This window comes from Enoplosus armatus, chromosome 2, assembly GCF_043641665.1.
Source record: "Enoplosus armatus isolate fEnoArm2 chromosome 2, fEnoArm2.hap1, whole genome shotgun sequence".
Classification (NCBI taxonomy): Eukaryota; Metazoa; Chordata; class Actinopteri; order Centrarchiformes; family Enoplosidae; genus Enoplosus; species Enoplosus armatus.
Window position 1 is genome coordinate 7,108,637 of NC_092181.1, and position 13,842 is coordinate 7,122,478.

Genomic DNA, 13,842 nt, shown 5'->3' on the forward strand with positions numbered 1-13,842 from the left:
AGCTTCCAAACCATCCAAGGGTTATGTTACAATGAATAATAATAATTCTGTACTATAATACAAAGGCTAACTAGCTCTATCCCGAAACACATGAACAATGCTGCTCCTTTATTTGCATTTCTTAGATCATTACCTGGTGTATGTAGCATGTAGCTTTTAGCATTAGCACATTTTAGCATTATATCTTGTATGTAGCCATCATGTGCATATTTAAGACCCCTTTACAAGGTTCTCTTTTTAAAAAAATGATTAAAACTTAAACTATTTACAGAGTCATCAAACTCCATTGCGATGGAGTTTTCCACCAACTGAGAGAGTTTTAGCGTCAGCATTAACTTAGCTAGCCAGCTCGCGAGTTCAATCTGTTAGCGACAGTTTCAGCCAACAAAATCCATGGCTCTCGGTTGGAAACGAGAGCCCTGCTCGTGTTTACTGAGCTGAACTGAGCTCGAAGACGCATCATTTCAAACATGTTGAATTGTGAGTGGTGAATTTGCCGCTGCTTGCTACAGGCGAAGCAACAGTAACCAAGGGAGCAGGGGTTAGCGAACAGTCCATCAGCACTTCCTGCTGCCCAAAAACATACAGACTGCTTCTTTTCTAACTTCTTGCGTCTCCTCCAACTGAGAACGGGTCTTCTGCAAGGTGTCACCAGTAATCAGCTGATGAGACAGAAATAGCACTCCCCCCCCCCCCCCACACACACACACACACACACACAGCTTTCCCCTCTCCACTCCCCATCCTTGGGCAATGTATTCATAGCGGTGCTAATTAACAACTCCACATCAACGACTGGTGAAGAGAGTGGAGACACAAGAGGGAGAGATAAAGAGACCAAGAGAGAGAAAGGCAGGGAGAGGGAGGGAGTCCTTGGACATGCTGAGCTGAATACGTGCGGCCCTAGGCGTGGGCAAACCCATATACATGTGTACATGTGGGTTTTTCTGTCTGTGTCATTGTTTTTATTTGCCTACGTGTGTGTGTGTGTGTGTGTGTGTGTGAGTGTATGTAGCTGTCTGCATGTGTGCTCAATTTGCACGCTTGTTTTGACAGAGCCCCCAATGCATGGCACACCAGCATCTGGCCCTGCTAGCCCGTGGTGTTGACCAAGAGAGAGAGAGAGGAGACAGCCACAGCACAGCTGGTTCACACCACTCGGACCCCCCTGGTCACTGTCTGCCACGGCCACATGCTAACAGTGTCAGATAGTAACACATTACAGTAGTGTGAGCAGGTTACTTTTTTTAAGTAATGAGTAGTGGACTGTGACTGATAACTTGTTTTGTATGGTCAGTAGCTATATGTTAGCTTAGCGCCGGGACTGGAGGCTAACTTGGAGTATGGCTAACTGCTGCTGGAAGAGGACGTTGACACCTTCTGGTAACTCAAAAGTCGTTTTATTATTTACATGTTGTGTCTTCTTCTGTCTAGAACACAACTGGCACATCCAGAAATCACCTGGGTTGTTTTTTTTGAGTTGGGGTGTATGTTTGAGTTTCTGCTAGCTAGCTAGTTTAGTGCTTAGCTTAGGTTAGAGGTTGATAGGTAGTGCAGGCCGGCCGCTAATTAAGCCACAGTGTCTCATGTTGTATTTCAAGGTCTGTTAAATACAGAAGATGCGACTTGGGAGTGTGGAGGATATGGAGTTGTTGAAGAGTAGCTGTAATGTGTAATGTAACATTTCATGTCACTCTGTAACTAGTTACTGCTACTGTTGAGTAATTTAGGAATTTAGCCAAATTTTTAACGAGATAAAATAACTTTTTCACGGTAGCCATTTTGACTTGTCATAGCAGGTGAAGCGCAGGTGTGATTAAAGCTGTGTTCATTGATTTTGGGGTCATATTTGGGTCATATTTATGCATACTAATTTATGCATTAGTTTTTATTCCTTGCCACTATGTTCACCAGCTAGTTGCTAACTTTGTCTGTCTGCTGTTTGGTGCTGGGTGGGTGGCATGCAGTGGGTTTATTGGAGCTTGAAAACAGCTACCTGTGAAGTTAATGGCATGATTCAGGCTTTGAAGAAATTAGTTAATTTTGGGAGAAACCAAATATTACAAAATGGACATTATTCTTTTTTTGGTAGTGCTGTTAGTTTGTCTATGCAAGTCACCAGCGATGTACATATTCTCGGTCTGTTTTTGAATGAAATTGACTGAAGAAAAAGTCTGTCTGCTCCGGAATTTTTTTTTAGCGCTCCCTCACCACCTGTGATCCCAGGCATAGTGGCTGACCCCTGGGGAGGCAGCCGGCTCAGGCCAGTAATCGATGAACACACAGTAGAGTGAACACAGAAAGCATGTTGTTACCTGCGAGGAGTGCTTACGTTTTCATCCGTATGGCTGGGGTCACTCATGTATCCCCTGTTGAGTCAAGGTTAAGATTTACATAAAGGTACTCTTTATAATATGCATTTAGATGGAACTTATGATGAATGTGGGAACTGTGTGCTGACTCAGAGGCCATGAATCTGGACTGTCACATTGTCTATTAATAGGGTGTGAATATTAAATATTGGATGGTGTATGTGTGACATAGATTGCACATGTTCAATGAATACTGTAGCTGTATATTGTATATGTTGTTTGTGCTTAATTCTTCATTCAGTAGATCGCTTTCCAGTTGAGGACAAATTTCACTGTCACTGAATATTGTATGCATTTATGGGATCTACCATTCATTGTTGCACTGTGCAACTCTGTCAGTCATCAAATTGGGAGAAAGGAAATGAGTTTGAAGCTGAATTAATCAATACTTTTATATGAACACTGGGTCCAATGTCTGTGTGTTAGATGGAAGTGTAGTGTAATCGCTCGTTGTGATTAATCCACAGAGAATTGTCACCTGATTCTGCATTTCTCCTCCATTCTGCAGAGCATTTTAGCGTCTTTCAGCTCATTGTTTTGGTTGTACGGCCTGCAACTTTACTGTTTCGGTTCAGTCTCACAGGTCAACATAGTTTTCAGTGGCAGCAAGAAGCTGTTATCAGCAAAAAAACTAAAAAATAAACCCACTTTGTGCTACTTGTCCAGCACCAAATGAGAGAAAAACAAAGTTAGCAACTAGCTTGTGAACATAGTGGAGCTTTTAGCGCCTAAAGAGCCAGATATTTCCCTCAGGAGTTGGTTGAGACAAAAACAGAGGTAAAAGAGAGTGAATATTGGACTTACACTTGCCGAATGGCCAGAAACTCTAAAGGAATGCTAATGTTACACTGTGTTTGCTGGATATGTAAATAAGTAACTGTTTGCTTATACGTTCAGCATATACATTTTATATGTTGACAGTATGTAAATGTTGTGTTTTTAGCTTGTTGTGATGCCCTAGGGTGAGCAACTCAATTAATACAGGTTTAAAGTCACAGTAGGTTTCCATATTGGTAGTATCTAGAAATCATGGAAGTATCTTTACATCAAAGGTATATGAGAAGATAATATAAAAGGTCTAATGTTGTGGGGTCCAGATTTTGCTGAATGGCACTAACTTGCCGACATTGAAGAGATATTTTTGTGTTTAATCATTTCCTGCAGGGAAAATGTAAGGTCTGGAAATTGTCCAGACCTTACATTAAAATTTCATCGTAAGTCTAGAGATTGTCAATCAAAAGGTGATGAGACTGTCCCCGCTGTTACAGAGCTCCTTTGTGATTATTTTTACATTAAAAAGTGGCCTTGTACGGCTTTAACAGTGCATGTCTGCTGAATGTGTGGAAGCAGTAGAAAAGGCTGATGAAACCGTGGCTCTAAGAACAGGAACAGCTGGTGCACTGACACCCGCTGACACCCCTCGCTTGACGCCACCGCGTTACCATGACAACCGGCTGTGCACCCTCTGCTTCTGACAGCTGTTCCCATGGTGCCTGGGCTTGGCTCAGCCCCTGCACTCCCATTGGCAGGATAGATAGCTTCTTGGGGTCAGAGGTCACGTTTATGACGTCGCTGCTGCGGCGGTGTCGTGTTGTTTTTTCCATTTGAATTACGTACGGATCAGTTTAGCTGAGGTTTGTGTCAACACCAATGTCCATTTGTCATTGCTTATGACGATTAGCTGAATCAAAGCTTACTCGAAACATTTGTGAATGAAAACATGCACGTGCAATTCAAATTCATACATCTCCAGAGTATATTTGAATGTGCAGACACTCTCCACGTGAAACCTTCATCTGTGTCTGTCTGGAGAACTGCAGTTACACAACTCCACTGGATGCTTCATCACAGTATCTGTGTTACCTGTTCAAAGCTCCCTGTCTCCCTCAGTCAAGCCCGACCAAAACTGGTGACAGATAAAGAGATCAGGATGGGTGCAACGGTATAAAGCGATGGTACCGCGATGATCTTCATTAACATATTTGAGTGAACTTTAAAGTGCCCTGGTTCTGCATTATAGATGGTACTGATGCTTTGAAGTTGAGCCCCTAGGTTAGTTGTTAAGTCCCCTTCAGACATACATGCCAGATATTTGAGAAAAATGCATGTAAGACTTGATGATATTCAAAATATGAGTCTAAAGTTGCGTAGGCTGTGTGTTACAAGGGATGTTTCATTTTCTAACCATGACATCAACGTGTATTTTTCCAACAAACGTCCGTTACGATGACATTTTTTTTCTCCACATTTCATTCAACATTCCACGTCACAAAATGTCCGTCCCTGTTCCAACTATTCCCTGTGTCAGCTGATTGGCCAAATGTGTCCCAGTCCGCCAGTCTCCTACGTGTTCCAGCTCTGTATGGTGGCAGTCTGCTGTCTCTGCTCTAGTGCTAGCCAGAGACAGGTAGAAAGCCGCTAGTGAAGAGGAATGTACAACTGGCTTATTTCCTGGACCTGGAAAGTTTCTATTTGGCATACTTGTGATTCTTTTCAGGGAGACTGTATACTTTGTGGGAATTATGTAACGTTTTGTTTGGACAGCTTGTTTTTTCAAGACTGACAAAGACGGACCTTTTTTTCCAACTCAAAAGTATTCTGTAAAGAGACGGCATCCGCTCCTGGAATTTGGATGGGTCATGGTGGAGGACAGTTATCTGTCTGATTATTTCTACCACAAAAATCTGCCGACAACGGATCAGGTGTTATGTTTTCTACCTGTTTCCTACCCAGCAGCCGAGCACTACAGACGGGAGGATGTCTGCTTTCAATAGACCTAGGTGATCTAGTTTAACATCAGTGTAAATGGAATGTCTTTGGGTTTATTGGACTGTTGGACGAACAAAACAAGCAATATGAATGTTATTTACTTTTTTACTATTTTCTGACATTTTACAAACTTAATAATCAGAATAATCAGAAATTACTGCTGTAATACACTTGTGTCCAGTGTCCCGCTAACCAGTAGGCCTTCCACTTATACAACTTTATTTTTAGGGTCAACAGATTTTGTATGAATTTCTCATTTTTACCTCAGCAAATGTGAAAAACTCTGAATGCCAGTGCACTGCATTGTTTTGATGCATTTCCATTGACAAACAACTCGCAGACACAACTGTAAAGCCGGTGTGCGGCCGGAGACTTAACTAGAGTTTGTCTGCTTCACACAAATAGGCAAATTGGCTGCAAAAGCTGTGAATGAAGCCACCTCCTTCCTCTCTATCTCTCTCACTCAGCGAGGTAATTAAAGTTCCTGTCTGGGTCCCCTATATGGGAGCCATGGTATGCTAATGCAGTATTCCTTTGACAGTTCTGTTGAGACAACATTGTGGGTATTTTCACATGGCCTGATTTGCAATTCACACTCGGGTTATTTCCAGGCATCCCGGGAAGCAGGGAGGGGAGAGGCTGTGAGCCACGGAGAGCAAAACTGAGCTGGAGTTTCATTTAATTGCATGTATGATTTTTTTTTTTTTTTGAAAGGCACCTTTCAAGTGGCGCTCTAATTGCCAGTTATTTCTCTGGAACTGAAATGTTGTTCTCAAACATGCGCACGCATAACATCGCTTTTGTTTTCCGTTAGATTTATTTATTTAAAAAATTATTCAGTTATTCAGAAATTCCACTTCGTCCTTTTCTGTTGATGTTTTTATGAATGTAAGGGTATTTAGGCAGGAAGATCTGTCTGAACAGCGGCGAAGGGTAAAGTTTATCAAGTACAAAAAGTTTGTGAATGTATGATGTACCACTAATGGGCAATCTTCCACTTTTTTCTCCTCTCCACTCAGAACACTGCACCAGCAGTTTGAGAGCTACAAACAGGAGGTGCGTCGCATCGGGGCTGAGACGCGGCGTCAGCAGACCCAGCTGAAGGACGATGCGCCCACCTGCGGCATCTGCCGCAAGACCAAGTTTGCCGACGGCTGCGGCCACCTCTGCTCCTACTGCCAGACCAAATTCTGCGCTCGCTGTGGAGGGCGGGTCTCTCTGCGCTCCAACAATGTGAGAAACCTCACCTTTAATCCCTTTTTCTTTCTACCTCTCACACTCACCTCATTCCTGTCATAGCTGATGTACAGTTGGCCCTTCTGCTTTTGTGTTTGTTACTGTCTGCTTTGTTGCTTCCTGGTCACACTTTGGTGAGACCAAAGTGTATTGGAAGAATGGCTTGGCACCAGTCATAGCCCCGTCAAGGCTCATTTTAAGTCTGAGGCTGTGGTGTTGTGGAACGATTACAAATTGAAGCACCTTAGCTCACTTGAACGTGAAAGCACACCAGTAGTAGCATCTGTGTTGTCCTGTGTCAACTGTGACCGCACTGTCGCCGTCAAGAAAGCATGTCAGACAGTGACAGTGCTGACCTTCTGAAGCAACATGCCTAAAGAAAGTCCAGGACCATTGAGAAAAAGAGAGGGGAAGAGGGTACCAAAGCTCAGATAGGATATTTAAAGGAATACTGAAAACCTTACCTAAATCTCACCGTACTGAAAAGAGTCAGTCAAAAAGTTAAGTTGGTTAATATTTGCAATAATTAGAATGGTTTCCAATGGCAACCCAAGTTTCACAGCAAAAAAAGAAAATCTAAAACTCCTTAAACAACTCTTGCAGTGTCATCCACTTCTTTGCTGTGTCTCTCCATGCTCAGTTTGTTCCAAACACTTCTATTCTCACAAAAAAACTGGCAAAGCACACTGCTGCCATTGTTGCTTACAAAGTTAGCTATTGCAAACGTAAACATCTTACTGCACTAGTGACAAAGGGAAACTGTGTACTACATATTTTGATGAAAATATTTTCACAGAACATACTGAGGACATACAGTGGAGCCATCAGTTAAGCCTACAGGCAGTGAGTGTTTTGTGTATTCCATTGCCATTAAACATTTGTTTTGCTCTGCTGATTAAATTACATAGTGGTAGCGAGGGTGGGACAGTTGTGATACTTCATGTAAACAAGAGTCTAGCTAGTGGTGCTGTGAGGCAGCAGTGCTTTAAGCTAAGTGCTAATATCAACAAGCTAACATGCTCACAATGAAAATGCTAACATGCTGATCATTAGTAGACTGATGGGAATGGCATTAGTTCTGCAGATATTTGGTCATAAAGCAAAGTATTGAAGCTGATGAAGGCACTAGAGGAAAATCAAGAAATCACCGAAGTTATTTAAGATCATCCCATGGGGAACATGAATGTCCAAAATGTATTCATCTTGTTGACACAATTTTGTTATCAAAATTTTGGCCTGCTTGTGGCGCTGGATGAAGAGTCAGGGGATCACCAAAGTGAATATTCTTCCTTCTCTGGGGAACATAACATGGCTAAAAAGGAAAACAAACAAACAAATAAACAAACAAAGGATCCATTAACTTAAACCCACAATGCACTGAGGACACTGAGTGGTGCTACCGCTAAGCTACAGGCTCCAGAGGCTACACTATTATAAAACAAAGGCCCACACCATATCACCAAATTAGAGCCATTCATTTGATACAGGTTGGATCAATTTGGCCTCCATCCATAAACCAAACATGTTTGCACTATTTTGGGACCCGGCCCTCTTCCATCCAAGCCCTCTCTGGGCTCCCCTCCAACCCAAGAGAGAGGACCTCCTCCTGGGTATCTTACCTGACTATGGGCCCTCCACCCTTGGCCTGCTGTTCCCCAATCTGGTCAGGATCCGCCCAGCCCAGCTGGGTCTGAACTCACACTGGCATGCAGAACTCAAAGGCCAGTGAGAATAGGAGATAAAGATAGTGTCCCTGTTGGTAAAGCCATTAGTATTACTTTCACAGCAGGCAGGCTGTTACATGGAAATAAAGAGATGAGGCTAGCATGATGTAAATGCAATCTATAAATAAAAACAGATAGAGCAAAGGATTTATTTGAGGGGAAAGAGTGCTCAAAATAACATCAGTCAATACGGACTTTTTTGAATAATGAATGTTTTAGTATGGAATTGTCTTCCTTCACATGATACTTATGATACATCACTTAAGTGGAATTTCAGGGGCCTAAATAATTGAACTCAGGCAAATGAAAGGGAGATTTAGTGCAGATTGTTGTTTCATATGTAACGGCACATGCCTTGAGTACCCTCTTGTTGGATACTCTTATGTATGTGTTTACGTGAGTGTGTTTTGTGTCTGTGAGTCTGCACACACTTTAACATAATGAAATGATGTCTCACTTTAAATGACAATATAAGATCATTTTTCAAACATACAGTATGTTTACTTTCAGCACTTACCCCTGCCTTTCACAAGGATTTCTGATAATGCAACTACTTTTTTTATCATTCCACTTAAGATTTGTTGCATGACTTGACCAACCACTTAACAGATCTGAATTTCCTACACTGAGCAATGTAATTTATAAATCCTTACAAGGCACGAGAGAACACGACATGTAGATTGTCTTTCATTTCTTTTCTGTGTGTGTGCATTTGTGAAAGGTTGTGTGTGTGTGTATAACATGTGGGATGGGATGTTTCCGAAGACCCTGCCAGGGTTAGGAAAGTGTGAGCTTTGTTTGTTTACATGAAAACCCTCCTCTGCATACAGTGTGCTCATTTACATCAGCAGCACACTGTGTTTTCCTCTAGTTAGCAGTTTGGATTTTAAAAATACATTTGCACAGTATTAAAATACACTGTGTGCTGTTGTTCAGCAAAATATTTACATATATAGTATAAATATACTGTATGTACAACAGCTTGCTGTGCATAGTAAAGAGGACAGCCAGAACGACAAAGGCTTTTAAACTTTAGAACTCAAGAATATGTTGGTTGTTTTAAGGATCGGCTCATCCAAATCACATAAAGAAAACAACAAAAACACAATTTCCTTATCTACCTCTAGTGGTATCTAGCCACGCAGGTGGTTTTTCTAGTTTTTTTATCCAGGTTTAGAAATATCTTATTTTACTTTCTGCTGAAGAAATAGTCCCCAATTTTCATTTTGAAACATTCATTTACATTCATCTCCATGGTCTATATACACTATATACGTAGCTCTGTAGGGGCTCTGTACAAAACTGCACAAAAATCCTGGAATGGAAATATTAGACAATCAAGTCGACTCAGCTTACTGTAATAACTCCTGATGGCAGAGCTGTGTAGTGCTGCCCTGTGCCCTGCAGACGGCATCGCAGCAACATGCAGTGCAAACGCCGTCCAAACGCTGATTAGGCCACAAAGCTCTGCCCCCCTGCTCAACGTTATAACGGACACACTGTTTATTATTAAAGAGGGATTAGCAATAATAGAGTTATTCAATCATCACACTGTATTTACTTTGATTACTTTCATTAAGCAGTTTACATTAGAAATAAAAACAGTAAAAACAGTAACCTCTTTGAACTAATTAGTTTGTAACCTGAGGTCAAAACAAAGTTATTATTGTAAAAAATAAAACATTATAGGCTTTTTTTATTTTTCCCTTTCAGCATGAGCCATAAACGAAGCGCCTTTAATATGTGAATATTTGAAAGTGAACAGATTTTCAGATGGGAGCGTATAGAGGTTTTACTAAAGGTAAGGGTTGTGAAGGAATTTGCTCCATGTTGCTTTCGGTGTCCCAGCTTCCTCTTTGTGCTGAGGAGCTGTGACGCATCCTGATGTTGTCACAGGTCATGAGTCACACCATAGGTCACGCCAAGCTGGGGTCATGCATGTCGCTGCAGCCTAACATGTCACTGGTCACATACATTTGCATACTGTTGTCCCCACCGCCTCACACTCTTGTCACTGAATATGAAGTATGTGTATCAATTCTGAATGTAATTAACAAATGTTTGCACCACATCCTCTCCCCCTCCCTCCCCTTTCTCCTTTGTTTTTTTCCTTCTTTTCCCACAATCTGTCCAATATCCCACAAATTCACCCTCTCTGCATCTCTATTTCTTGTATCTTTCTCGTTCTTTCATTTCTTTCTCTCCTGTTCCCTCTTGCTCCACTCTCACCCTCACTTTTCTCAATTCTCACTGCTACCTGGACTGCATGCCACAAAGGAGGACAAAGTGGTTAGCATCTTTTTTTTTGTGTGTGTGTGTGTGTGTGTGTGTGTTCTCTCTGTGCTGTGAAAGTGATGTTTGTGACACCTAAAGGTAAAATAAAAAACGCTGGCTCTGTTCAAATCTGGAGCTGAGATCTCTCTTGTCTGTTCCCAGCATGTTGACGTCTACCCTGAAAAGGTGGTGTAAAACACTTCTAAGCTTAGTTTCTTCCATGTTTGGTCAGACCTATAATTTCCCAGCCGAAAGAAAAACAGGGTGAAAAACCAACAACTGCAGATGCAAGAGAGCGAGCTATCGGATTGGAACGGAGCCAGTGTGTGTACAAATCCACTTATGGATTACTGACTTAACTGAACAGAGGGAGTCCCTGAGAGTTCATAGTTTTTGTTAACTTGGATTTCTCCGAGCATTTACTGTACTGTGTGGGGGTGGAGCCACCAGGAACTACTGTGTCCTCAAAAGATTTTCTTTCCAGTGTGAACCCTTACTAACTCTGTGTCCATTGTCTGTCTCCTCCCCTTGCAAAGTGTCTCATAGTGAAGGACAGGGTAAGGCTTGCTGGGTGATGGATTTTGCTGCATGGGTCACTACTATTGTCTCCCCTTCACACCCGGGTCTGTGCTCATTCACAGTATCAGAACAGGAAGACCCACTATCAGTTCTTGTCTCACAGATCATTGTGGTTAAGCGGTCCCAGGGCAGCTGGCTGGTGATCCTGCATCAGTACTCTAATTCTGAGAATGAATGCAGACCCTGAAAATCAACTGGCGGGCAGAGTGAGCATGAGCCATGATATAGGCTGTCGGCAGCGACGTCTGACCCCCCTGACCCATCCTGACCCCTCTTCCTATGGCTGTAGGCATGGCTGTGCTGAAAAGGGGCAAATTCATACTGGAATAAATCCTTGACAAAAAAATGGGGATGGGCATGCATATAAGAAAGCACTCTACCCTATAGACCATTTATCAGACTGCATAATGACTGCACACTCATGCCTGTGCATGCTTTCCCTGCCTGCGTGTTTGAGACCAGACCAGCCTTGCCATGGGGAGACGGGAGGGGCCCAGGTATATGTTCCACTTACCACTTCCCCTTAATGCTTGGTCACTGCAAAATGTCGCAAAAGTGTTGTTACTGCTGACCCCCGTCAAAGTCAGACCTCCTGAAGAGAATGGCAGTCAATTTTAGTTTGGGATGTCGCTGAACCCTTGGCTAGTCTGAAAGAGGATTCATTGTTTGACTGTGCCTAAGTATCCAGGTAAGGCAGCAAATGTGTCAGAATAGAAAAGGGAATTCATGCAGGCTTTTACTTCTGATGTGCTGCTTAGGGTAAACACCTGTAGGTGTAATCTAGTAACTGCTCACTTCTCTCTCACACTATTAGATTAGTAGTTATTAGCTCAAATATGACAACCAGTAGAATTGGCTGTTTGCTAAACCCCGCCACCGAGCAGCGATTGTCCAATCATAGCTTAACAACCGTAACTAGGCATGGCATGCCTGTCAGGGTTTGAATCGTGTGCATGGGGCTGTAGTAGGAGCGATACTCTGTATACAGATAGTCTGGACGTTTTTTTAAAAACGTTTACAAAAACTAACAAAAGTGTAAGGAAAGGGTTTATCTGCTGTAATCTAAGTTGCAATTGGCTAACTAGCTTACTACCTACAGTAGTAACCAAGCGTTAGCCTCCTTCCAAGGCAAAGAGTTAGCGCTTAACTTACCAACTACATTAGTGGGGTTATACATTACAAAAAAACCCTCTCATTCACAACTAGCACTGTGTAGTATTTCCCCACTGTATGGAACAATCCTGGGTGCTAAGAGTTAAGGCTTTCGCGCCTCTGTCATGCTCTTAATTGGATTTGAAGACGTTCACACTCCATTAACCCTAGCCAACATTACCCGCACTAGCGTTGCGTTTCTCTTGCCACATTATAAGTGAAAACATGCTGTTTGAAACATGGCATGAACAAGTCTGTCACCTAAGCAGCCAAACCGGGGGTTGTCTTCGTAGATCTTACATTTTTTCTTATCATATTTATAGGACTAACTAGTTCTGCAGTACAAGAACAAGACCTTTATTTTCACGTCTTCAACACGGGCCATCAAGTGGTGAGGAAGATGACTGAAGATTGCCTGGGACATGCAGCTTCAGCCTCAGTCTTTCAGCATATTCAAGACCCATTTCCCAACATTCTCCTTTTAAACAAGTCAGAAACAGTAAAAACTCAGCTGAGTGACAGCATTTTCAACCAACTCATGGAGCTAACATCAGCTTAATAAAGCTAGCAAACTCAACTCTAGCACAAACAAACACCCGTCCTGTTAGTGTTAATGCTGTACATGGTTTCGTACCTACAAAAGAATAGGGAAAACTTTTTTTGACCTCAATATGAGTCATTGTCTGCTTTTAAAACCAAATATTTAATGTGATTGAACCAGTGTCATATTCAAGCAGGTTTCTTAAATGTGAAATTAAAGGACAGAATGATTTTCATTTTGTTATCAGTTGATCTAAATGTCCCTCATTGGACTTTGCTTTCTAAACCCAACACATCATTAAATGCCAGCAGTTTAAATCTTTTTCAGTATGTGATACAAAGACTAAGCTAGCTCTGAAGTGTGTGAAACAGCTGATGTGTATGTTTTATAGCCCTCTCTGTCAAGCTGCCCTGCTATCGCTGGTGCTATAGCTTGTTAATGGCTGAGTGTTTGTTTATGTGTGTTTAATGTCAGCTCCAGATGGCTTCCAGAAACTGAACAAACCGCTGACAATCTCTCTCCTTTGTAGAGGAGCACTGCCTCCCAGTGGATAAGGTGCTGGGTCCTGACACACACACACACACGCACATGTATGATGGCATAGAAATAAACATTTACATAAACATTCATGAATGTACAATACTCACACCATATAGACGAAATTGAACTCAGCCAATGTTAATGGTAATTCATACCAATTTAAAGATTTTGTTTGATAATCTGGGTCAAGTAGCTCCATGGTTTTATAACAAAAACCACAAGACCCTGTACCAAAAAGTCTGATATTCAAGGCCTGTGCTCCGGTTCTTACACTTTTCAGAATGTGTCATAAATGCGATGTAGAAATATCTATTATTTGAAAAGCAAAGATCAGAAAATCAGTTTCTAGCCGTGTATTACACCAGAACCCCTTTATAGTCTTTATAGTTAGACAAAAACACAGTATACATACAGTTCACAAACACACACACACACACACACACACACACACACACACACACACACACATTATAGTGCTAAAATACAGCTTTGAGTATTTTTCCTATATGATATACATGCACATGTTTAATTTGGGTTTCAGCTGTTTCTTTTATGTATATATGTGAATGACATTATGGCCAACAATCTACCACTAACACACGCATACGGACACACGCGCACGGATTCACACATGATACAGCCACACAGAGTCTCG

The 13,842-nt window shown here is 41.9% G+C and overlaps 1 protein-coding gene across 3 annotated transcripts in view; it reads left to right on the top strand.

Annotated features, from left to right (window-relative positions):
- The window catches only part of LOC139290900 (regulating synaptic membrane exocytosis protein 1-like), a 66,558-nt gene that overhangs the window by 12,267 nt on the left and 40,449 nt on the right, over positions 1–13,842 (top strand). For 2 of the 3 annotated variants that reach the window (XM_070912730.1, XM_070912736.1), the window contains exons 2-4: positions 6,161–6,374; positions 10,379–10,390; positions 10,912–10,932. In XM_070912730.1, the coding sequence (XP_070768831.1) occupies positions 6,161–6,374; positions 10,379–10,390; positions 10,912–10,932 (247 nt within the window). The remainder of the gene's footprint in view (positions 1–6,160; positions 6,375–10,378; positions 10,391–10,911; positions 10,933–13,842) is intronic. The other variant, XM_070912743.1, reaches the window with a different exon arrangement.